This window comes from Sminthopsis crassicaudata, chromosome 4 (genome assembly GCF_048593235.1).
Source record: "Sminthopsis crassicaudata isolate SCR6 chromosome 4, ASM4859323v1, whole genome shotgun sequence".
NCBI lineage: Eukaryota > Metazoa > Chordata > Mammalia > Dasyuromorphia > Dasyuridae > Sminthopsis > Sminthopsis crassicaudata.
The window spans coordinates 279014994-279041785 of record NC_133620.1 but is presented as its reverse complement, the minus strand read 5'-3'; the positions used below and the strand labels follow the sequence as shown (position 1 = coordinate 279041785).

General features: G+C 37.5%; 1 protein-coding gene across 6 annotated transcripts; it reads right to left on the bottom strand.

The window, feature by feature from the left end:
• TREML2 (triggering receptor expressed on myeloid cells like 2) lies at positions 1-24922 on the bottom strand. Of its 6 annotated transcripts, none has more exons than XM_074310982.1 (6): positions 22973-23101; positions 20675-20842; positions 13878-14198; positions 12589-12979; positions 10112-10218; positions 1-2689 (listed from the first exon to the last, which is right to left on the bottom strand). In XM_074310982.1, the coding sequence occupies exons 2-6, from the start codon at positions 20751-20753 to the stop codon at positions 2676-2678; spliced, it is 912 nt and encodes a 303-aa protein (XP_074167083.1). In that variant the 5' UTR covers positions 20754-20842; positions 22973-23101; the 3' UTR covers positions 1-2675. The 6 variants fall into 6 exon arrangements, with proteins under 6 accessions (XP_074167083.1, XP_074167081.1, XP_074167079.1 ...); XM_074310978.1 differs by lacking the exon at positions 1-2689 and adding an exon at positions 8703-9244 and having other exon boundaries at positions 22973-23102; XM_074310977.1 differs by lacking the exons at positions 1-2689; positions 22973-23101 and adding exons at positions 8704-9244; positions 24369-24922.
• Between the last annotated feature and the right edge of the window lie 1870 nt (positions 24923-26792).

The following is a 26792-nucleotide window of genomic DNA, read 5'->3' as shown; positions in this document are numbered from 1 at the left end:
TGGTTATATGGATCTGGAATGAGTGAGGAGGGGGAAGGACTATGGGAGTTTTGGTAATGTAAATAATGAAAAGTATTAGTAAAATTTTATTTTTTAAAAGATATTTGACAGGTGGAAGTAGGAACCAGGCTAATGGTTGATCTTTCTAATAACTTTTGGGGTTCCTTAATCACATGCCCAATATGACTGTTAACTATTCTAACTTTGGGTCAGTCTCAATTACTCAATAAGCTTTAATTAAGCACTTAACTTTGTGCCAGGCACTGTGCTAAGTGCTGGCAATACAAAAATGGGCAAAAACACTGTTTTTATGGACACTGAAGTCCATTAGCATCTGGCACCTAAACTTGGCCCTTGTTCTCCACTGTTTTCAGTATCCATCCTGGCCTGGAGAATGGGCAGAAAGCCATTCTTCCCAGAAGACTTTTCAAGTCATTCCCAGAGCAAAGATAAAATTTCAGAAAGTCATTCTAGTTGCACATCTCCTCGGATATCAGCCAAAGCAAAGGACCCAGCATTGGGTGGGCAGGATACCCAGGGCTAACCAACTCTTAGAAAATTAGTTCCAATTGATACCTGATTAAAGATGCCTCCAGCTGCTGATCTGACCTACTTGTGTTTCTCTCTAGCTAATCAATTCTCATATATTATCATGTTGACCAGATGATTGAAGACCATTCTCTTGTTTCTCACCAATATATATTTGGTCCCTGTAGGTCAAGAGTACTTAACCTTTTATTGCAAAATCTGTCTCTTTTAGTAGTCCGATGAAACCTATGAACATCCTCAGCATATTTTAAAATTAATACAATAAAATATTGTATTACAAATATTTATATTACAAGATACAAAATATATTACAAGATTACAAAGGAAACTAATATTGGAATAGTTACCAAAATATTTTTCTAAATGAATTCATCTACCTCAATTTAAGAAACTCTGCAAGTCAAGCACACAGTATAAATTCAGAGAGAATGTATAATTCCTTCTACATTTCTTACTATAGCACAGTATAGAACATACAGTAAATTGTTAGTAATGCTAAATTATTAGTGAATTAGTAATAAATGCTTTTTGGATGAATGAATGAATGAAATCTAATTGGCTCTTACTTTGCCCAGTAACAGGGTACACAATCTAGTGCTGAAGTACCTTCATTCTGATTCATAAACTAATTATGATTTGTAGACTGTGTCAAATCTATTAACTAGATTTGAAGTAGCCCTGAGAGGAGGAAAGTCCTTAGGCAAGGAAAGTCAATTATAGACTCTGATGCCCCCAAAATTGCCTTTATTAATGACCAGGCTTACCCAGGAATGGCTAGAAGTAGGACAGTCATGAGTGTCATGTTTAAAGAATTTAAATGCCCATTCTGAATCATCACCATTATTACTACCATCATCAGGAAAACAGGGAAAATCCCAGGAAAATGACTCTTGATCAAGTTAAAATCAAGGGAACAGGCTCAGGTGGGATTAGTGGGGGAGAAGCATAAAGACTGCTAGATCATTTCCTTTAGAAAAGGACAAATCCAAGACAAGGGAGCCTGGTTTTAATCAGGGACTCCTTCTTAGGGGCTATCCCCAAGAGGGTTTCACTTCTCAAAGGAAAATTTTCAGACCTCCATTTTCTTCAAAGAGTAAAACTAGTTCAGAGAGGAGTTCACAAGTACCTGTGTTCTCCCCCATTCCCATCTATACCACCCTATTCCATGAAGCTAAAGTTTAAGATAAGATATTCAGATAATGTAATTATTAATATCCTCTCCCCAGAAAAGGAAAAAAAGAAAGGCAAAGGAATTCCAGGTTTCCCCAGTTTCTCTCCTTGTAAAGGGAGCGATTCATTTGTAAAATGAGCTAATAAGCTCCTTGACAATATCAATTGTGGTGTTGTTTAATTGTTTTTTATCATAGACAGTTCTAACCCCTTTTGGGATTTTCTTGGCAAAGACACTGAAGTAGTTTGCCATTTCCTTCTTCAGTTCATTTTATAGATGAGGAAACTGAGGCAAACAGGGGAAAATGACTTGACCAAGTTCACACAGCTACTAAGCATCTGAGATAGGATTTGAACTGCTATCCATTAGGATTTATGTAATAAAGATCTCTCATTGTGGGCAGAGTGAAAAGGATCTTTCTAGTTCATCTTAAGGGGCATTATCCCAGAATTGTTCTGTTCTGGAATCCTATCTCAGAGATTCTGAGAACCAAAGGAAGGCTCAAGATCCCTTTTTCTTCAAGAGATAGTGGTAGAAAAGACTTCACTATTGTATCTCCTCCAGCCCCCTACTTGTAAAAGATCACAACAAACTTTTACCAAGACTGTCTATTCTTCTGCCCCATCAGTATTGGACTGGACACACACCTTTCTTACACTTCGCCTTCAACTTTGGGAGGGGAATGGTATTGTTTTTTTTTTAAAAGGCAAATACCCAAATCCTTGTACAATATCCACCCATCCTCAGAATCCAGAAGCAGGGATGGATTCTCATCCCACTGGACACTGCAGTCAACTCTTCATTAATCATCTTCCTTTCTTCTGAGTCTAGTACCAGAAGAACAACTGGGAAAGGATCTTCCTTCCATAGTGGCTGAGACAGGGTAGTCACAGACTACTTAGACTTAGCTGAAGTCAGCTCTTTAGACCTGTTGAGCCAGTAAAACTGGACCATCTTATACATAATAATCTGCAAAGATATAAAGAGAATAGAATACAGTTCATAAAGAATAGAGATGCTATAACAATCTATCATTCCCAACCCATCCTGGGACATATTGTGTGTATTTTCCTCCTCCACTCCCATCCCCCAGATTCAGGACTAAAAATGGGGAGGAACTCTTCTTACATCCATTCAAAAATAAGACTCTTGTTTTCCTTTTTTCTTTGTATTCCCACAGTGTCTGGCCCAAAAAGATAGGGAAGATACCTGTGATTTCAGTGGTATAAGAAACTCCCAGGAGAGGAAATTCCCTCTGCCACTACAGACCAGCAATGATATAACTTATGGGATAAAATGTTTAATTAGAGCATTGAAGGGTTAAGTGCCATATATATATATATATATATATATATATATATATATATATATATATATATATATATATATATATATCAGAATCAGGACTCGAAACCAGATCTACCTGATTTTAAATTAGCTTAAAAGCTTGTTGTTTGATTCATCTCTCCATGCCTAGAATGCTCTGTACACTCACTTTTGTGCACCGGGCTTCCTATAATACTCAACTCAAATTTCTCCTTCTGCAAGAGTTCCCCTAGCTGCTAGTGTCTTCCTCTTTCAAATTACTTTCCAACTACTATGTATATATCTTGGAAATACCTAGATATTTACAGGGTTTTTCAACAATAAAATGTAAGCTTCTTCAAGACAGGAGCTGTTATTTTCCCCTGTCTCCCCATTGATTAGAACAACAAATAGTATATCTTTTTTTTTTTTAATTTTTTATTTTATTTTATAATTATAACATTTTTTGACAGTACATATGCATGGGTAATTTTTTACAACATTATCCCTTGCACTTACTTCTATTCAGATTTTTTCCCTTCCTCCCCCAACCCCCTCCCCCAGATGGCAAGCAGTCTTATATATGTTAAATATATTACAGTATAATTTAGATACAATATATGTGTGTAGAACCGAATTTTTTGTTGCACAGGAAGAATTGGATTCAGAAGGTAAAAATAACAGTTTACATTCATTTCCCAGTGTTCCTTTTCTGGATGTAGCTGGTTCTGTCCATCATTAATCAATTGGAATTGGATTAGCTCTTCTCTATGTTGAAGAAATCCACTTCCATCAGCATACATCCTCGTACAGTATCATTGTTGAAGTGTATAATGATCTTCTGGTTCTGCTCGTTTCACTCAGCATCAGTTGATGTAAGTCTCTCCAAGCCTCTCTGTATTTCTCCTGTTGGTCATTTCTTATAGAACAATAATATTCCATAACATTCATATACCATAGTTTTCCCAACCATTCTCCAATTGATGGACATCCATTCATCTTCCAGCTTCTAGCCACTATGAAAAGGGCTGCCACAAACATTTTGGCACATACAGGACCCTTTCCCTTCTCTAGTAGTTCCTTGGGGTATAAGCCCAGTAGTAGTATGGCTGGTTCAAAGGGTATGCACATTTTGATAACTTTTTGGGCATAATTCCAGATTGCTCTCCAGAATGGTTGGATTCTTTCACAACTCCACCAACAATGCATCAGTGTCCCAGTTTTCCCACAGCCCCTCCAACATTCATCATTATTTGTTCCTGTCATCTTAGCCAATCTGACAGGTGTGTAATGATACCTCAGAGTTGTCTTAATTTGCATTTCTCTGATCAATAGTGATTTGGAACACTCTTTCATATGAGTGGAAATAGTTTTAATTTCATCATCTGAAAATTGTCTGTTCATATCCTTTGACCATTTATCAATTGGAGAATGGCTTGATTTCTTATAAATTAAAGTCAATTCTCTGTATATTTTGGAGATGAGGCCTTTATCAGAACCTTTAAGTGTAAAAATTTTTTCCCAATTTGTTACTTCCCTTCTAATCTTGTTTGCATTAGTTTTGTTTGTGCAGAAACTTTTTAATTTGGTGTAATCAAAATGTTCTATTTTGTGATCAATAATGGTCTCTAGTTCTCCCTTGGACACAAACTCCTTCCTCCTCCACAAGTCTGAGAGGTAAACCATCCCATGTTCCTCCAATTTATTTATGATTTCGTTCTTTATGCCTAAATCTTGGACCCATTTTGATCTATTCTTAGTATGTGGTGTTAAATGTGGGTCCATGCCTAGTTTCTGCCATACTAATTTCCAGTTTTCCCAGCAGTTTTTGTCAAATAATGAATTCTTATCCCAAAATTTGGGATCTTTGGGTTTGTCAAAGATTAGATTGCTATTTTTATTCACTATCTTGCCCTGTAAACCTAACCTATGCCACTGATCAACTAGTCTATTTCTTAGCCAATACCAAATGGTTTTGGTGATTGTTGCTTTATAATATAGCTTTAAATCAGGTACACTTAGACCACCTTCCTCCAACTTTTTTTTCATTAGTTCCCTTGCAATTCTCGACCTTTTTTTCTTCCATATGAATTTTGTTGTTATTTTTTCTAGGTCATTAAAATAGTTTCTTGGGAGTCTGATTGGTATAGCACTAAATAAATAGATTAGTTTGGGGAGTATTGTCATCTTTATTATATTCGCTCGGCCTATCCAAGAACACTGAATGTCTTTCCAATTATTTAAATCTGACTTTATTTTTGTGGCAAGTGTTTTGTAATTTTGCTCATATAATTCCTGACTCTCCTTTGGTAGATATATTCCCAAATATTTGATAATATCGACTGTTATTTTGAATGGAATTTCTCTTTGTATCTCTTGCTGTTGGATTGTGTTGGTAATGTATAAAAATCCTGAGGATTTATGTGGATTTATTTTGTATCCTGCGACTTTGCTAAAATTCTGAATTATTTCTAATAGCTTTTTAGCAGAGTCTTTGGGGTTCTCTAAGTATACCATCATGTCATCTGCGAAAAGTGATAATTTGATTTCTTCATTTCCTACTCTAATTCCTTGGATCTCTTTCTCGGCTCTTATTGCCAAGGCTAGAGTTTCTAGTACTATATTGAATAGTAATGGTGATAGTGGGCAACCTTGTTTCACTCCTGATCTTACAGGGAAAGGTTCTAGTTTATCACCATTACATATGATGTTTACTGAAGGTTTTAAATATATGCTCCTTATTATTTTAAGGAATAGTCCATTTATTCCTATACTCTCAAGCGTTTTTAGTAGGAATGGATGTTGGATTTTATCAAATGCCTTTTCTGCATCTATTGAGATGATCATATGGTTTTTATTAATTTGATTATTAATATGGTCAATTATACTAATAGTTTTCCTAATATTAAACCAGCCCTGCATTCCTGGTATAAATCCCACTTGGTCATAGTGTATTATCCTGGGCATGATTTTCTGAAATCTATTTGCTAATATCTTATTTAAGATTTTAGCATCAATATTCATTAAGGAAATTGGTCTATAGTTTTCTTTCTCAGTTTTCGATCTACCTGGTTTAGGTATCAGTACCATGTCTGTGTCATAGAAGGAATTTGGTAGGACTCCTTCAATCCCTATTTTTTCAAATAGTTTACATAGCATTGGAGTTAGTTGTTCTTTAAATGTTTGGTAGAATTCACCTGTAAATCCATCTGGTCCTGGGGACTTTTTCTTAGGAAGTTGGTTAATAGCTTGGTCTATTTCTTTTTCTGAGATGGGACTATTTAGACTACTTACTTCTTCCTCTGTTAATCTGGGCAAGCTATATTTTTGAAGGTATTCTTCCATTTCATTTAAGTTATCGAATTTATCGGCATAAAGTTGAGCAAAGTAGCTCCTAAGTATTGTTCTAATTTCCTCTTCATTAGTGGTGAGTTCACCCTTTTCATTTTCAAGACTATCAATTTGCTTTTTCTCTTTCCTTTTTTTAATCAGGTTTACTAAGGGTTTGTCTATTTTGTTGGTTTTTTCATAAAACCAACTCTTAGTTTTATTAATTAATTCAATAGTTTTTTTACTTTCAATTTTATTAATCTCACCTTTTATTTTTTGAATTTCAAGTTTTGTGTTTGTCTGGGGGTTTTTAATTTGTTCCTTTTCTAGCAATTTTAGTTGTAACCCCAATTCATTCGCCCTTTCTTTCTCTATTTTATGCAAGTAGGCCTGTAGAGATATAAAACTTCCCCTAATTACTGCTTTGGCTGTATCTCACACATTTTGGTATGATGTCTCATTATTGTCATTTTCTTGGATGAAGTTATTAATTATGTCTATGATTTGCTGTTTTACCCAATCATTCTTTAGTATAAGATTATTTAGTTTCCAATTATTTTTTGGTCTATTTTCCCCTGGCTTTTTATTAAATGTTATTTTGATTGCATTATGGTCTGAAAAGGATGCATTTACTATTTCTGCCTTACTGCATTTGATTTTGAGGTTTTTATGCCCTAGTATATGATCAATTTTTGTATAGGTTCCATGAACTGCTGAGAAGAAAGTATATTCCTTTCTGTCTCCATTTAGCTTTCGCCAAAGATCTATCATATCAAACTTTTCTAGTATTCTATTTACCTCTTTGACTTCTTTCTTATTTATTTTGTTGTTTGATTTATCTAATTCTGAGAGTGCAAGGTTGAGATCTCCCGCTATTATAGTTTTGCTATCTATTTCCTCTTGCAGCTCTCTTAATTTCTCTTTTAAGAATTTAGATGCTGCACCACTTGGTGCATACATGTTTAATATTGATACTGCTTCACTATTGATGCTTCCCTTTAGCAGGATATAATGCCCTTCCTTATCTCTTTTAATTAGATCAATTTTTGTTTTTGCTTGATCTGAGATGAGGATGGCTACTCCTGCTTTTTTGGTTTTGCCTGAAGCATAATAGATTCTGCTCCACCCTTTTACTTTTAGTTTGAATGCCTCATCCTGTTTCAGGTGTGTTTCCTGTAAACAACATATAGTAGGATTCTGACTTTTAATCCAGTCTGCTAACTGCTTCCTCTTTATGAGGCAGTTTGCCCCATTCACATTTATGGTTAGAAGGACTAATTCTATATGGCTTGCCATCCTATTAACCCCTGCTTATGCTTTTCCCCTTTCCTTCCCTTTTACCCTCCTATCCAGTATTCAACTGGTAAACACCACTTGCTTTTCACAGCCCTCCCTTTTTAGGATCCCTCCCCCACCTTAAAGATCCTCCCCTTTTTTTACCCCTTTTCCTCGAAATTACTGTATTCCCTTCCCCTTAGCTTACTCCTTCCCTTTCACTTTTCAATGAAGTGGAAGAAGTTTCACCATAAATCGAATATGTCTATTGATACACGCTATGTTCATCTCCCTCCTTTCTTTCTCTCAGATATAATAGGTTACCTTTGCCTCTTCATGAGATGTAGTACCACCACTTTATACTTTTTTATGATATAATCTCCTTTCCACCTCTAGTTTCTAAGACAAATTGTACATATGTTCTTTACATATTTTTTTGACAGAAGTATAGTTCTCAAGATTTCTTTTTACCTTTTTTAGAAGTCTCTTGAGTTCTGTATTTGAAGATCAAACCTTTTATGTAGGTCTGGTTTTTTCATCAAAAATAGATGGAATTCATTTATTTCGTTAAATGTCCATCTTCTTCCCTGGAAAACGATGCTCATTCTTGCTGGGTAAGTTATTCTTGGCTGCATACCAAGTTCCTTAGCCTTTCGGAATATCATGTTCCAGGCCCTGCGTTCTTTTAATGTGGACGCTGCTAGATCCTGTGTTATCCTTATTGTGGATCCTCTATATCTGAATTGTTTTTTTCTAGCAGCTTCCAATATCTTTTCCTTTGTCTGATGGTTCTTGAACTTGGCCACTATATTTCTTGGCGTTTTGATTTTAGGGTCCCTTTCAGTAGGTGATCGATGAATTTTTTCAATGTCTATTTTACCCTCTGTTTCCAAAACGTCTGGGCAGTTCTCTTTGATAATTTCCTCGAAAATGGTGTCCAAGCTCTTTTTTTCCTCCCATTTTTCAGGGAGTCCGATTATTCTCAAATTGTCTCTCCTGGATCTGTTTTCCAGGTCTGTTGTCTTTCTGGTAAGGTACTTGACAGTCTTTTCAATTGTTTCATTTCTCTGGTTTTGCTTGACTCCCTCTTGGTTTCTCCTTGAGTCATTCATTTCTACTTGTTCCAGTCTAATTTTCAATGATGTATTTTCTTCACTCACTTTTTTTATATCTCTTTGTAATTGTCCAATTGAGTTTTTATCTTCTATGGAATTTTTTCCCATTTTATCCATTTTATTTTTTAGAGAGCTGATTTCTTTTTCCAGCTCTCTAATCCTGTTTTCCTTGGAGTTGTTTACCTTTTCCAGCTCACTAATCCTGTTTTCCTTGGAGTTGTTTACCTTTTCCAGCTCACTAATCTTGTTTCTCAATGATTTGATTTCTATATCCACTCTGTCTTTGAATGCATGGGATGACTTCTCCAGGCTCTCTTGCCAAGCTTCCCTTTCCTTTTCCCATTTCTCTTCCAGCTCTCTTGTGAGAGCCTTTTTGATTTCCTCTATGAGGTTCTTCTGTATTGAGGAGCAGCTTATATCCCTCCCAGGGGATACATCTGGGGACAGTCTGTTTCTAGTCTCCTCAGCATTTGAAGTCTGCTCCCTCTCCACACAGAAGCTGTCAATGGTTAGAGCCCTTTTGAATTTTTTGTTCATTTTGTCAGAGTAGGAATCAAAGAAAACAAACTGACAAGAGAAACAATTGGTCTGTTTTGCGGGGGATAGGGCTGGATGGTATTAATGGGCTTCCTCTACAGACTGGGGGTAGGGCAGCAGAGAGCCACTAACAGAACAGCAATGACTGTACTGAGTCTGTGCTCTGAGGCTCTGAGAACGCACCAAGTCAGTCCAGGTGGGGGTTGGGGGTGGCCGGGCTCTGAGAGACACTGGCTTTCTGGGGTTTTAATCTTCACCTCCGGTGTTTACACCCTCTCCACCGCTCCTGGCTTGCTGCCAAGACGGAGCATCCACACTGGGGCAAAAGCCCTTTCACAGAAACGGCAGAGATCACACCCCTCCCCCTCTGGTCTGAGCTATGTGAGCTGCCTGTCTTGCTCTGGCTGTCTGCCCTCAGTCTGCACCCAGTCTGATTGACCCTTCCCCGAGCAAACACAGACCTTTTCTGGCGACTTTCAAGGATGTCTTCTCTTGGTGATAATTTGTGGATTTCTTTCTGGGTCAAGCATTAAGTCAGAGGCTTGTCATGAAGTAAGTTCTGAGAGAAAACGAGGAGCTCAAGCAGCTGTCTGCCTCCACGCCGCCATCTTCAACAAATAGTATATCTTAAGTGTTAATGCTTGTTGAAGGGCTGACTGACGACTTGCCAGGGAAATCTCCGCATCCTACATTCTGCTGTTCCCCATCCATTGATCATGAAGTGTCATAAATATCAACTCCCCCCAGGGACAGGAAAAGGAAAAAAGAAAGATCTCAAAGGAGATCTGGGTCAGCCTCTTGCTTTTAGGCAGTTCAAGTTTTTACTTACTTCTCATGCGTTTCTTTTTCCATAGAACATAGAATACAACTGAAAACATCAGGATTGTGAAACTTCCCGCCAACAATGTGGGAACAGCAAAGCCAGAATTGTAGAAACTAAAAGTAGAACAAAATAGGATAATAGAGGGGGAAGAGGGTTAGCATAGAATGCCCCTTTTCACAACTACCATCTTGGATTGAGGGAACTGGTGAATCCAAAGTGATGGGAGTGGGGAGGGAGAGGAAGAGGATAACTTAACCCTTCTTAATCCTGCTCCAAAGAAAGAGGCTCTCTAGCTAGAGGTACCAGCAGAACTCCCAGATTTATCCCTGGATTCAAAATAAGGAAATAATAGTCCCTGAGAACCTACATTCGAAATAAAATTAATTTTAAAAAATTAATGACCCTAAATTTTAGAGGGAGAAGTCATTCACTATACAGAAAATTGCCAAGTGATACTTAGTGTGATTCAGGATTATGTCCTCTGGCAAAATGAACCCTCCACTCATCCTTATAATCTTTCATTATAAACTCTTCCTCACACTTCCCTAAACACACACCCCCCCAAACACCAACTTTATTCTTCTATCAGAGCATATATCCTCAGAGGTTTCTATCAGTAATTGATGGATACATTATTTTCCCCTTGAGTAATAGAGAATACCTCTTTTTTTATCCCATCCCCCATTTCCTGCTTCATATTTATAATCTCCTAATCTTCACTCCTTGACTTGCAAACAACTTCTCTCTCTTTCCTATCTACAATCCTTACAACCCCCACAACTGCCTTGAGGATCCAAATGTATATTCTATCTTCCTTCTCCCATTTTTCCATTTATGATCTTCCTACCCAAATTGATTGACTCAATAACATCTTCAAGTTGGGAATTTCTATGACATCTCTAGCAAGTGCTTGTCTAATCTCTTCTTAAAGATATCCACTAAAGGAGAATTCATCCCTTCCCAAGGGAGTTCATTCCAATTTTGTCATCTTTAATTGCCTTTTTTTTTTTTTTTCTTAAGCTCAACTAGGGATTTCTTCAGTAAAAAGTACTGCTGAGAAACTAACTCCCTCTGTCAATACAAAGTGGCACTTTCTCTGAAACTTAAAAGTCTTAGAGATTTATTTGGGATCCCTGGATATTAAGTGAATTGCCCAGTGACTTATTCTTTTAAAAAAAAAAAAAATTCATCTTATTTTCCCTGTGACAATCTTAAACCATGCTGGCTTTTTGTGCTCATGAATTAATTTTCTAAATGTTCACACTAACAATTTCTTCTAAATTATGTTTCTAAATTTTGCTTGAAATTACAGTCAAGTTTACTGGCCTATAGATTGCAGTCTCCATGCTCCTCCCATTTTTAAAAATCAAGACAACACTTGCACTTCTTAGAACTCTAAAAAAATTACTGACTATGGCACAACAATCCTATCTACTAGTTTTTTTAAGAATCATAGAACAAAGTTTTTATGGGCTTGACAGATTGAGTTCATCAAGGGAAACTTTTACTATCTTCTTACTTATCTTCAGTTTCAATTTTTTATCATTTTTATTCAGTCATTTTCAATCTAAAAATATTCCTCCTTACAAGGGAAAACAGGACAAGAAAACAAGACAGTTCTTCCTTCTTCTTGCCTTTCATTATCACTATCTTGATTACTAAAAGGAATAGCAACATTCTACTTAGATTTTTTTTCTTTTCCTCAATTTGGCTTAAAAAATAAAACTCTTGGACTTAGCTTTCCTCCTCACCCTCAAGTCACTCTGAACTTTACTATTCCTGATAGTTTTCTCAAAAGGTCACGTAACACTTTTGTATTCATCCTCAGTTCTCTGTCCTTCTTACCTTCTGATTGTGACTTTAAACATCTAAATTTATTAGTGAGCTTTTTGTGCATTCACATACATTATTTTCTGGGTACCAAACCCCTTTCACCATTTTTTTCTTATTGGAATTATTCTTTATATTTTCAGAATTTCATAAGAACTTCCCATTCTTTCAAGATCAGTTTCCTCTGATTTCCTCATATCATATGTCTTATCTCTCATTCCAGTTTCCCAATATGTACCTATCTGTACCTCCTAACCCTATTCTCTTCCCTATTTCCCATTCCCCATCCTCTGTACAGTTCAAACTATTCAAAATATCTTTCTTTTCCATTCTTCATACTTTATCTATTATGCCTTTCACCATTCCCCATTTTGATTAGATCAACTTTGTTCCCTATCTCCTATTCCCAAATTCATTTCCCATTGTCAATCCATTGCCATTCCACACAAGTATAATCCACCTACCTACCCCCACTTTCCTCTCTCAGCTCCCTACTTTTCACCCACTTCATTTGACAAAAAGTCAAGTCAGACAACAGAGGCTGAGTGATAGGTCTAATGTGAGTCTTGTATCAGAGAACCATCACAGCTTGATAGAGAGTTGCTAATATACTTGATAAATGGCAATGTCATATGCTAAGACTGGTAGGATACCTGTTAGGAGGCAATGTCTTGGGGTGTGATCTGGTGATGGTGGATCTGGTACAGGAAGATCTGGCCTTGACTGTGACCAACATCACTGGAGCAACATGGGTAGAACTTGCCTTGTGAGAAGATCCATTATTTGCTGAGCGTCTTGTGGACATCCTTAACATAGCAGTGGTTATGGGTCTGGTGAATGCTGTGGATCTCATCATCACTCTAGATACTGTGGTCACTGATCTTGTCATTATAGGAAATGTAGTTGTGTCAGCTGGCATCCTACCCACTGAGGCAGGTATAGAAGTAGTGATAGGAACCATTGTGGGCAAGTTCTTGTCCTTTTTGAGAAATGAGCCAGTGGTGACAGCAGTCATAAGTGGGATGTTTCTCTCAGTTGAAGGAACTAAGGAAACAGATAGAAGGAAAAATTAACATAAAAGTGCTGACTAGGACAAGGGACAAAAGAATCTATCCCCAGAAGTTTCCAGTGAGGTTGTTCAGTGTTATCTTCATTCACTTTAGGGACTTCAAGTATATATTCATTAGAACTACTATCTATGTGACCATGAGCAAGGGACAAATGGGACAAATTGAATGTGACCAAATGGGCTAACTCTACTTTGAGTGAACCAGGGAATTAGGGTTGTAGGGTAGTACAGCAATCCCATCTCTCTGCTAGCAGGAGTTGGCCCTTACCTAGGAAGTAATTTCCCTCATTTTCATAAAGTCTGGGAAGAAAGAACAACAGGATTCTAGATTCATAGATTTAGAACTAGAAGGGACATCTGAGGCCAAGTAGTATAGTTCAGTTTATAGAAGAGGAAACTGAGATCCAGAAGAGATACCATGGCAATGAGATCGTGAGGGTGGCAGTTTGGGGCAGGGCTCTCCCCAGAATCTCAACAGAAACATTAAATGAGGCTTGGGCTGGGTGGAGGATGCTCCTAACTGTGCCCCTTGTCACTACCTGAAACAAAGCTACCTTTCTGGCATCATAGTCCTGGTTCTGACTCTTTTTTTGTAGAGGATGTTTCCATGACTCTTTTCTCTCTTCACTTAACATCATTTCCTTATAGATGTGGTATTGTCCAACTGAGAGAGAGGGGTGGGAAATTTTGTTCCCTTAAATACTAATTTGAATTACCAGCAAGAATACTGTGGGGAGAAGCAGGGAAGAGGAATGCAATTTCTCTTCTCTTAATCTGTGACTTTCTTTTATATCAACTTCAATTAAGAGAAGAGCTGATGAAAATTCTAAGAATCAAGGTGACCACCTTCCCCCTCTTGAGTCAGACACTCACCTCTTGAAACTACCAGTTGAATACCTTTCACAGGATATAGGGAGCGTGAATTGTTCCTCATACACCAGTATCTCCCAGAGTCCTGGTGCCTAAGTCTTTCCATGGTGACGATGAGAAGCCCGGTCTGGGAGTCATCATGAAGTTTGTAGGGGGGGTTCAGTCCTGAGTCCCGACTGAACTTTGAGTCACACTTCTTTCTCCTCACCTTGCACCAGACCTTGCCCTCCCATCGGTCAGAACGGATAGTGTAGGAACATTGAACAGACAGTGTCTCCCCTTCTCGATGCCGGACTGTTGTATACACATCCTCTGCCTGGGAGTCTAGGAGATGCATACCCCAGTAGAAATGGACAAAGGGAAGAGGGAAAAGAAAAAAGAAGGAGTAATAAAACTAAATGATGAAAGAAGAGGCTGGAAATCCCCAAGAGCTGGAAGAGACCTTGAAGGTCATCTAATCCAACTTTTTCATTTTCCAGATGAGGAAACAAGTCTAATCACATAACTTTCTCAAGATCACACAGGGAGAAAACATCAGAACTGGGCTTCGGTGCTCAGCTTCCAAATCCATTACTTTTTTTTTTCATACTACAAAGGGAGCATTGTTATAAGGAATTCTACTCTGGAAGCTCCCTACCCTAATAAAAATTATGGTTCTAATAAAAAATAATAATAGCTTATATTTGAATAGTATCTTACAGTTTTTTCTTTGATTCTCATAACATCCCTAAGAGGTAAATGGCATTATTGTCCCCATTTTATAAATGAGCAAACTGAGGCTCAGTTTAATTTGCCCGGGATCATACAGGTAGTAAGTGAAGAAGTATATGAATCCAGCTCTTCTTGGCTTTAAGTCCAACTTTCTCCACACTATGACACTAGTCAGCATAGCCTTGTCCTCCTCCCTTTCCAAGGTTAGTAAGAATCAGTCAGTAAACCCTGTGTTGAGCATTCCCTATGTATACACAGTCTTGCAGTTGGAAATATAGGAAGGAATACATAATGAGGGGAAAACAGTTCCTGCTTTCATAGGACACCAGTCAGATAGGGAAAAATAATTTCTCTGTCCTCAGAGTCCCTCCCACTGGAGTGGGGGAAGCAACCTAAAGGCAATGTGCTACAGAGAAAAGAGTGGTGACCTGGAGTCAGCAGGGTACTGAGTTTGAATCCTACCTCTGACCTAGTCTGTGCTTCCTTGGATGATAGTTATCTCACCCTGAGTTTCCTGGTCTATAAAAGGGGGGGGTTATAATAATAACTGTAATACTTCTATTACACAGTTTTTGTGAAGACCTATAGAGGTCTTGTGAAGCTCTATAGAAAACTTCACAAGCCTTAAAGTACTATACAAAGGTCAGCTGTCAATGATAAACAAATGTATATAAATATGAATGCATTCTGCTTTAAGGAAATTCATTATATGAATATCCCAAATTACAAAAATCATGATAAAGGAATGAGTTCATTTCACAAGTTCATTTGTCATATAAACCCCACCTAGGCAACTTTAAAATGATGTTTATTCAACAAATCTGTCAATTAGTGAGCACTTACTAAGTACCTACTGTTTGCCAGACACTGATTTGCTTGCCACTAGCATGTATGAAAGAATTGTATATGTTTAACATATATTGGATTACTTGCTGTCTAAAAAGAGAGGGTGGGGGGAAGGAAGAAAGAAAAATAAATCTGGAACACAAAGTTTTGTAAGGGTGAATGTTGTAAACTATCTATGCATATCTATGAAAATAAAAAGCTTAAAAAAAAAAAAAAGAAAGAAATATGTCAGCTGCATGTAAATGGTAAAATTCCTTGGAAGGTACTATAGACACTAAGATTAGGGAACAAAGGAGCTAATCAGAGGGATTTTCCTGGAAGAATTTAGGTGAATTTTGGCAATTACTGAATTTTGGAGGTGAGGTAAATGAATAATAGGATTTAATGTTGTAAGGAAACTTTGAGATCCTTTAATTCTCTCTACATTTAACTACTCTTTAGTTTCCTATGTTGCATCATCACCCACCATCTCTTGCCTCTTCTAAGAACTAAACTGTATGACCCTGAGAAAATCATTTAACCTCTGTGTCTCAGTTTCCTTATCTGAAAGTAATGGTATTAGATTGGATGGCCTCTAAAGGAGTTCTAGATCACATAACAAACAAGACCAAGTAGATGTTGGATTTTTTGGTTTTGGAGGGTTTTTTTAATTTTTTGAATCCATTCAATCTATCAAAAAGGGTTATATACCAAAGATAAGGCAATTCAGTTGTTTTGAGGGTCTAGGACATAAAAAATCCAAAAGAATGTGCAAAAAATATATAGACAATGCTTACTCTGAACTCCCTCAGTATCCCCTTCCCTTTTCCTAGTGCAATGAAAAAGTTTTCTAGAGGCTCAATGGCCAATATTGTTGCAATGTTCTATGCTACAAAAAAAATAATTCTGTAGGAAGGAAGAGGAACAGAAAGATATGTATGAGGACAAGAAATATGTCTGGATTTGAAAGAGTTCAACCCCATACCTACTCCACCCAGAACCTGATCTGTCTTAAGCCAGTTCTGTCTCCTCAAAAGTCAATTGGGGCAAAAACCTATGCTGAATCATGAATTGATTGCCCAGTGTTGGAGAAAGCTGAGATAGTTTGAAATCTAAAAACTTATGGAAACCATAATAGAAAAATTAAGGTGTATGTGTGGGTGAATGGACATGGCTAAAATTACCAAATATATTAGAAGGAAGAAAACTCAAAGGTTTTGAGAATAAACAGATAAATTAACAAGGAAAACATTAACAATAGGAAGAAAAATGGGTTCCAAATCCATTAAACTAATCTAGACTTCTAGAGAAAAAAATACAGTAAAACAAAAGAAAATTAATCACATTTAATACGATAAAAGACCCTATGGAGTTTAAGCACAGGTCCACAATGCTATTTCTAAGTATATTAAAAGAGAAATGAAGAATTATGAAGACATAAGCTATGGCCTCTACAGGAGAAATAGTAGAATAAAAAATCTGTGATGAAAAGCCTCACCAAAGAAACAATAGAAAAGACCACTGATTAAGAATAAAACTATAGAGATATAAAGAGCAATATAGAAGGAAAAAAAGGAATATAATTAAAAGAAGACATATTGTCCATTCAATACTGATTTTTGAAGCCAGGATGCACAGAAACAAGAGAAGAATTATAGCTCTTCTAGAAGATTGTTACAAGTCAAAAAAGCTAAACACCATAATGCAAGAAATAATACAAGAAAATAGTCCAGAACTTCTGAACATAGACAAAGGAAATATCAGTTGAAAGAATGCCTAATGGATTGATTCTAAAGTTCCTTTCAGTTCTAAATCCATGATCCCTTGATCCTAGATTGCTCACCAAATCTCTGCCTTGGTCATTGCTCTCTTGGTCATTGTTCTCTTCCATCTTAGTATCTTAGTGTGTCTGTATCTTTAGTGATCACATCCTAATGGTATAGGGAACCAACTAAACTGACCAATTGGGAAATATAGCTTTCTTTTTTTCCTTCTTTCCTTCCTTCCTTCCTTCCTTCCTTCCTTCCTTCCTTCCTTCTTCCTTTCCTTTCCTTTCCTTTCCTTTCCTTTCCTTTCCTTTCCTTTCCTTTCCTTTCCTTTCCTTTCCTTTCCTTTCCTTTCCTTTCCTTTCCTTTCCATTCCATTCCTTTCCTTTCCTTTCCTTTCCTTTCCTTTCCTTTCCTTTCCTTTCCTTTCCTTTCCTTTCCTTTCCTTTCCTTTCTTCTCTTTTCCTTTCCTTTCCTTCCCTTTCCTTTCTTTTCCTCTCCTTCCCTTCCCTTTCCTTTCTTTTCCTTTCCTTTCCTTCCCTTTCCTTCCTTTTTCTTCCCTTTCCTATGCAATACCAAAAGGAATGCAATTTTTGATCACTGAAACCTAGCAAGATGTTTTTCATTCATCAGCTAGATTTCTTCCTTAAGAATCTTTCCTTAAACCTAAATCACTGTTGTTCTCATTGATTGGACAACAATAAGTCCCAGGTCAAGCTCCCAGTGGTCATTAGTTGAGCCCTGATTAACTCAAAATAAATGTAAATAGTAGCGGTCAGAAACTTCGAGGGTCTTCCCCTCCCAGATTTCTTTTTGGAATAGATGAAAGAGGCCATTTTTTGCCTCAATTGCTATGGGCATTGCCTTGGTCAGACTAAGAGCTATTAAAAACCTTAGCTTTAAAAAGTCTCCTATTGCATACTGGGCTATCTCTAAAGGTCTTGATCTATATCTGGCCACTGGACTCAGACTGCAAGGGCAAAGTGAAGCTAGCCCTCCCTTACTTAAGTCCAACTCACTTGCATGTCATGGAATCACTTCCCTGATGTCATGGTCTTCTTCAAGGATGAAGGATAGGTTCAGCTATCATGTCTGTGAAGATGATGCCCAAATCTACATATCCAATTTTAATCTTTCTTCAGAACTTCAGTATCATATCACTAACTGTCCTGCTTGATGTTTCTATCTAAATGTTCCATAATTACCCCAAATTCTCATAATGGAACTGGAAAACTAGAATGATTTTTGAATTTTCTTATTTTTGTTGAGAGATCATCTTTAAATAACCCAAATTTGCAAGCTTAAAGTCATTCTTGATTCTTTCCTCTCCCTCAAATCCCATTTTCAAATCATTTGTTAACTTTACCTTGCCACCTTCTCTCACTTCTTTCATTCATCCTCTTTTCTCTACTCAAATAACCATTACCCTTACCTAGACTGTCCATCACCTCTGATCCAGATTGCAGTAGCATCCTCACTGGGCTCTTACCTTTCAGCATTTCCTTCCTCTAATCCATTCTTCAAACAGTTGTCAAAATCATCTTCATAAAACATAAATCTGGCAATATCACTCACCTGAATACATTAATGTCACCCTATTGCCTCTAGTTTAAAATACAAACTATCATTTAAAGCCTTCAACTATCTGATTCCAATTTGGACTTATAGATTTATCTACTATTAATCCTCTTTCATACCACTCATTCTAATCAAATTGACTTTCTAGCAATTCCTCAGATTTATAATTTACTCTACAATCATACAAGAGGCTACCTAGAATTCTATCCTGAAATATTCTCCCACTTCATCTCCCTTAACACTGTCCCTAGCACATAAAATAGTCTTAATAATGTCAGTAGTATCCAATTTTTCATGACCTCATTTGGGGCTTTTTTAGCAAAGGTACTAGAATGGTTTATCATTTTCCTACTTCAGTTCATTTTATAGACGAGAAACTGAAGCAAACAGGGTTAAGTGATTTGTTCAGGGTCACATAGATAATAAGTGTCTCAGGCTGCATTTAAGCTCAGTAAGATGCATCTATCCATTGTGCCACTTAGCTGCTCCCTTGGAATCTTTAGCTTCCTTCAACGCTCAGTAAAGATTCTATTTCCTATGTGAAGGTTTTCTTCATCCTCCTTCACCATTTCTCTCTCAGTATTATTCTTTCTTAATTATCTTATTATTACTTTGTATTTGCTTATCTGTGAGCAAGCTATGCCCATCCTCTTAATAGAAGCACAAATTCTTTGATTACAAGATTTGTTTGAATTATATCATTTTATCCTTACTGCCTAGGATCAAATAGGTGCTTAATAAATGTTAATTTAATTTGTGATCATCTATTTTAGCCTTTCATCCACCCATTTTGTGAATAGGAAAGTAGAGATCCAAACAGATGAAGTGATTTCACATTTCTCTTTTCACTATATTTTGTACTCCATGGACAGGAAGATGGAGTTACATTGAATTAACTGACTCTTGCTTCCTATTAAATTACCTGCAAATAGTTAATTTCTTCAAGGCTCCCTAATAGCTCAATACCTACAATAGGGATACTGAAGAGAAAAAGAAAGAGAGATTCAATTCCAAGTCACTGGAAAATTCTAATCCAATATCCACTATAGAACTATTTTCAGTTTTGCCTATTTCCCTTTCTGAATTGTTTAGTCCTAACCTGAAAATTTCTAGCATAGGGGAGACAAATTTCTATTTTGGATGGGGCAGAATATATCCTACTTTGAGGTTGGGGATGGATAGGATGACTTTGTTGGGCCTTTGTTAGGACCATGTTGAGCCATTGTATGGTTTAGAAATCAATTTGACTTTTGCCTTTCAATCCACTTTTTGTAACCCAAGAAGATATTTTCTAACCCTATGTTATTGGAATTAATGGGAAGTGACAACCCAATCACCATGACAATAGAGATGAACAATTTCCATAAGGACCAATGGTCACTGCTATACTAGATAGCCATTTCTAGGAACTGATCCCAAAGTAGGCTGGCATCATCATTCTCAGGACCACATATAACCATTTTTATTCCCAAGAAACTTGTAAGTTCACTTGTTGATGAAATGAAAGTTGTGGTATCAGATTCAATCAGAGACATTGAGCTTTTGAAGTCAATTCTTTTAGGATAAAAATTAGCATCCAAGATAAAGTTCTAGCAAATGGAAGCCCTCCCAAACAGAGATTGATCTGAGTTCATTAGTATCTCTAATTTGCTTGCCATTTTCACAGCCAATTATTTTGATATGCTCAGTAGTTGAGATCATTCTCTCACAAATAATCACATCTCTCAAATGATATTCTAGTTCTTTAGACAGTGAGGTAAAAGGAGAGTAGAAAAAGTCTTTCTGAAGTGGAGTGGAAATTGAGTAAAGCCCTCTCCATACCATGCAGAAAATTCCTCTCCCGCCTCCAAGACAACCTCTCTCCCATCCCTCAGAAACATGCAGTCATCCCAGGCCCCACCTCTCTTCTCAAACTCTCACCTGAGATACAAAACAGCAGCAAGAGGAGTAGCAGCAACCAGAGACAGGTGCCTGGCTCCATGGTGCTCTGGGAGGTCATGGCCTCCTCTGAACACTCCCCCAGGGACGTGGGCACCTTGGGGTCCTGAGGTCAACTCCAAAGCCAGCTCTGGGCCTTCCCACCTGGGTCTGGTGAATAGGATGGTGAAGTTGTGAAAGTGAAATTGCCCATTTAGGGAAATGAGGAAACTTCTGGGAACCCAAGCGTGCAGCAAGCCCAGGGCCCCAACCGCAGGGGGCCCAGAGAGAGCCTATCACTGGGAGAGGCAGCCTGTTGTTGCTTCCGTTCTGTTCCTTGCTCAGAAGTATTGCAGGTGTGGCCAATTCCACCCTGCCTTAAAGCTCTTCTGCCCCCTAAGATTTGGTGCTCCTTAAAACAGAATAATTTTCATTTATATAATCTTTAAAGTTTGCAAAGAATTTGACATAAACTGTATCCTTGGGTCATAATCCTGTGAGGTAAACCAGTCCGTTTGCCTCACATAGAGAAAGAAATTGAGGCTTGCAGTGAGGTCCAGGAACTTTGTCCAGAATCACACAGCTTACCATTCCTTGAGCCAGATTCAAAATTGAATTTCATCACTTTCCACTCCTCTGTTCTGTCTCCACAGATAAAATAGGAATCTTCAGCTCAGAAAAAAAAAGAGGATCATTTGAGGAGGTGAGAGCAAAGTCTATAGAATAAATATGATACAGGGAAAAGATGTGGGATCTGGAATCAAAGGACTTAGGTTTCAAGTCTGGTTTTGCTACTTATGACCTATATGATCTTAGACAAAATCTGGGACCCCTCTCTCTCAATGTTTTCTACAAAATGAGCTTCTTAAATTATTTTTCAGTTCTAAAATTTTGAACTTAGTGTTGTAATTTGTTATTCAGTTGTGTCTGATTTTTTGAGACAAATGATTTGTCCATTTGGGGTTTTCTTGGTAGAAATATTGGAATGGTTTGCCATTTTCTTCTCTAGTTCATTTTACAAATGAGGAAACTGAGGTACACAGGGTTAAGTGTTTTGCCTGGTGTCTAAAGCCAGAAATTAGGCAGTGGCTTTTTAAAAGGGTCTTTCTTGGGTCAGCGTATCTCAGTGCCTTTAGTGCTGCCCAGAGAGAAGTAGTCTCCAGGGAACTAATGCTTCATTCACACATACTCATTCATACCTTCTGAATCAAAGACCATTAGAACTAGATGGGAGCCCCAATTCTAATCTAACTTATCTAGTCCAACTCTCGCCTTTAAAAGAAGAGGAAACTGAAATCTGGAGAAGGAAAGATGCTTACCAAAGGTCATACACAGAAAAACAGAACTGGAGGCAAGATTTCCTAGAAGTAATTGAATGGCATAGTGACTAGAAAGCTGCTCTTGGAGGCAGGAAGACCTAAGTTCAAATCCAATTTCAGGCACCTAATAGCTGTGTTATCCAGGCTGGACATCCAGGAGTTTGCTGAAGTTGAGTCATAATAGTTTAAGCTGATTGTTAAATTTTTTAATGGGAGCATTTGTACTGTTACCTATCAGGCATGCTGTTGTTTTTAAATGATAGTCTTGACTTTAACAAATTTAGAGAAAATATTATCAGAAATTAAACTCAAAAGTATATTATATGTATATTTTTCTCCCTGGAATGCCTATTGTTGAGCATTTACAGGCATACTCCTAAATCCAGGCAAGTCATTTACCCTCAACCCGTTTCCTCATCTATAAAATGGGAATAATAATAGAACTTACTCTCCAGGGTTGTGAGAATAGAATGCAATATTTAGATTTAACAATATTTAACTTTGCAAACCTAATGAATTACATAAATGCTATTATTCTTCAGGGCTCTTTCCCCCATATCTCCTCTGACTCATTCACACACATTCTACCTTATTTGTACACAAGTTTCCTACTGTATTAATCTGTAAATTCCTCAAGAACAGGACATATGTATTTTTTAACACACAATTGTTGTGTTTGTTGGATTCAGTGGAACGGAACAGAACCATGCTACATATCCATTTACAAACCTGCATTGCCACTCAATCGTGCTTGCCAATTGTGCACTTACACATATTCATACACAGTGCTGTTCAATAGAACTTTGTTCACTCACCCCCATGCACACCCACACACATATTCCCTCCCACAGAACAATGTTTTGTGAACCACATTTGAAAAAAATTCTGGGGTATCCTTATAAATACTCAACACTATTGGTTTCTCTCCCTTTTCCCACCCCTCATTCTTGATCTTTACAGTCAGTGGTCCCCATTCACCTACCATCTTCCTTGTGTCTCCCACAGCACTTCACAAGAACCTGCATCTTGCTGCCTGCTTCCTCTCACTCATCTCTCCTTGTACAAACCACTCATTAGAACCACCCCCTTCTTCCTCTCAGTCTCATGCACAAATATATTCATACCCTCTTTTCAGCTACCCATACTCTTATCTCTATCCCACAGCTGCCAGCAACTGAAATGACCCAGCATATGGCAGGAGGCCTCCACCCTTCTTGCTCCCTCTGAGTCAACTGCTAACATCTGTTAGCTTTGCACTTTTCTAGTTGGGAAAGTAGTGGACCATGGGAAGCCCATGGAATGAAGAGAACCATCAGGGTATATAAAACCATATAATCCAGAGTTGAGTATTCTGCTCCCTCATTCTTCTCAGATGGGGATTAGATATCCTCCTGAAGCTCTGGGGCCCAAGATTTTAACACTGAGCTCAGAGATCAAAGGAAAAGGAAAAGTTCCTTTGTGTATAAAAATATTTGTAACAACTCTCTTTGTAATGGCAAAGAACAGGAAACTAAGAGGGGAGTGCCTCTCAATTGAGTAATGGCTGAACAAATTATGTTATATGAATGTGTAGGAATATTATTGTGCCATAAGAAGTGGATGGTTTCAGAAAAAGCTGGGAAGAATTCTATGAACTAATGCAGAATGAAATGAGCATTTGTTTGTTTGTTTTTTTACTATGCACTAGATTGTGAATTCCCTGAGAGTAGGGACTGTCTTTTGCCTCTTTTTGTAACCCCAGCACTTAGCACAATGCCTGACATAGAGTAGATACTTATAGAATAGATATTTAGTGGTACATGGTACATATACAAAAATTGATCATGTATTAGGGCATAAAAATTCATAATCAAACGCAAAAATGCATCAAATGCAGAAATGGTAAAGGCATCCTTTCCAGATTACAGTGTAATAAAAATTACATGCAATAAAGGGCATGGAAAAGAGACTAAAAACTAATTCTAAAGAATGAGTGGGTCAAACAACAAATCATAGAAACAATAATTTCATCCAAGAGAATGACAATAATGAAACAACAAACCAAAACTTATGTTTAATCAAAGCAGTTTTTAGAGGAAATTTTATATGTCTAAATGCTTACATGAATAAAATAGAGAAAGTGGAGACTAATGAATTAGAGATTGAACTAAAAAAGCTATAAAAAGAAGAAATTTAAAAACCCCAACTATCAAATTAAAAATTTTTGAAAATCAGAGATCAATATAATGGAAAGTAAGAAAGCAGTTGAACTAATAACAAAACTAAGAATTGGTATTACGAAAAAACCAAGAAATTAGATAAATCTTTGGTTAATTTGCTTATAAAAAGAAAAGAAGAAAATCAAATGCCAGCATCAAAAATGAAAAGAGTGAACTTACCACCAATGAAGAAAAAAATTAAAGCAATGATTAGAAGCTGTTTTGTGTAATGACCACATTAGTACCCTGGACACCTCAGAATCAGCAGGAGTCAGGATAAGCAAAAGTCTTTATTCTTGGTCTTTAGAGGTAGAAGTAAAGAGAGTGGGCACATAGGATCTCTGTGACCTCACCACCTCATTTTTCTCTAAGAAGTGATCCTGCTAGTCTCACTGCACCTCCTAGTCCCTTCCACAATTTTCTATATATACTAAACGATTGGGCCATTTTCCAAGCATATTCCTCTAGAATATTGTCCAATCAGTAATTAGCCTCAAGTGCTCGATTGTCCCACCCCATTTCATTGACTCAAGAGTTTCAGCCCTTTACATCTCCTGCTTCCTTTTATTTTAGAGCATAGGTGGTCAAGCCATCCCTGACTTCTCAGGAAGGAGAACCCCAAAAAAGAGGTGATCACGCTCTCCCTGATGTCTCAGGAAAGGAGATGAAAACACCAAAAAGGAGGTGATCATGCCCCCCTCCCGACTTCTTAGGAAGGGAGATGAAAGCACTAAAAAGGAGATAATCACATCCTCTCTGACATCTCAGGAAGGGAAATGGGGATTGCTAGTGGGTTTCTGGGCTGAAGGGTCTTATTAGAAACAGGTATGCACATAGCAATAACACACAGGCTATTAGTGATGACTCTCCCCACAACTGGTGCAGGCTCAGTGTAGTGTAACAAACATGAATTGTACATGCAAGTAGTGATATAACAATATGAATCAACATGGTCTTGTAAAAGATTTCCAGAAGTCCTAGAAGGAGGTTATGTAAACAACAGTCACACATCCACCTTCTTCAGCAGCCAAGAGATAATCTAAAACCAATGTATTGTCTATTGCTTCATGTGTCAGGAATCCAATGATCCCTGCAAGTTTTTGAAGTCCTGCAACAGCCTTATCATGTCTCAGAGAATCCAATGATTCCTGAGGATTTAGAAGTCCTACAATAGTCTTGTTATATCTTGAGAATCCAGTGATTCCTGAAGGTTTAGAAGTCCTACAACAATGTATCATGTCTTGAGAATCCAATGATTCCTGAAGATTTAGAAGTCCTACAACAATTGTATCATGTCTCAGAGAATCCAATAATTCCTGAGGATTTAGAAGTCCTACAATAGTCTTGTCATGTCTTGAGAATCCAGTGATTCCTGAAGGTTTAGAAGTCCTACAACAATTGTATCATGTCTTGAGAATCCAATGATTCCTGAAGATTTAGAAGTCCTACAACAATTGTATCATGTCTCAGAGAATCCAATGATTCCTGCAGATTTTGAAGTCCTGCAACAGCCTTATCATGTCTCAGAGAATCCAATGATTCCTGAGGGTTTAGGAGTCCTACAATAGTCTTGTCATGTCTTGAGAATCCAGTGATTCCTGAAGGTTTAGAAGTCCTACAACAATTGTATCATGTCTTGAGAATCCAATGATTCCTGAAGGTTTAGAAGTTCTACAACAATTGTATCATGTCTCAGAGAATCCAATGATTCATGCAGATTTTGAAGTCCTGCAATAGCCTTATCATGTCTCAGAGAATCCAGTGATTCCTGAGGGTTTAGGAGTCCTACAATAATCTTATCATGTCTCAAGAATCCAATGATTCCTGAGGATTTTGAAGTCCAACAATTTTTGATGTTCATAAATCAAACGCCATAACTGCCATGCTCTTTCAGTGGTAGGCACAGTCAGCAATGGAAACACCCAATGTTTCTTGGGTCTTCTCCTTCATTTCAAGGGTCTGCTCCGACTCTCTCTGATGGACAAGGCAAAGACAGCTTGTTGGCACCCATTTGATTCTTTCTTCATCTGTGGAGATACAAGCAAACCCTCTCCCCCAAGCAGTTAACCTATTTGGTCCCTTCCATTCACTACTTTCTGGGTCTCTCCACATCACCTGATGATTATCTAAAGATAGTGGAGCTGCTCGCGCTGGACACTGCCCTTCCAGTGGGTTATAAAACCTGTCAGCAGGAGCCAGTGCATCTTTGTCAAAAATCAAGAAGTTAATAGTATAAAGAGCTAGATTATAGAAGTTCTCTAGGGTTACCTGTGGCTCCCCCTTTCTTTTGTTTTTGGAGGAGCGTCTTAATAGTCTCTGTTTTCATCTCTATTATTGCCTGTCCTTGAGGATTAAAAGGTATGCCAGTGGTGTGTAAAATCTTACACTGTGCACAAAAGTGTGAGAAATGTTTAGAAGTATATGCAGGTCCATCGTCTGTTTTTATTGCTTGTGGCACATCCATAATTGCAAATGCTTGTATAAGGAATTCAATGACGACTCGGGCTATCTATTTTGCAGCTGGTATTGCAAAAGTGAATCCTGAAAAAGTGTCAACCACAACATGGATAAAAGACAGACAACCAAAAGATTTATAATGGGTCA

Coding starts and splice junctions, on each gene's coding strand:
- TREML2 (XM_074310977.1), bottom strand. CDS start 20,753: ATGACCTCCCAGAGCACCATGGAGCCAGGCACCTGTCTCTGGTTGCTG. Junction 12,980..13,877: donor TCAACTGGTAGTTTCAAGAG/GTGAGTGTCTGA, acceptor CTGTTTCCTTAG/TTCCTTCAACTGAGAGAAAC. Junction 10,219..12,588: donor AAGACATTGCCTCCTAACAG/GTATCCTACCAG, acceptor TTCTACTTTTAG/TTTCTACAATTCTGGCTTTG.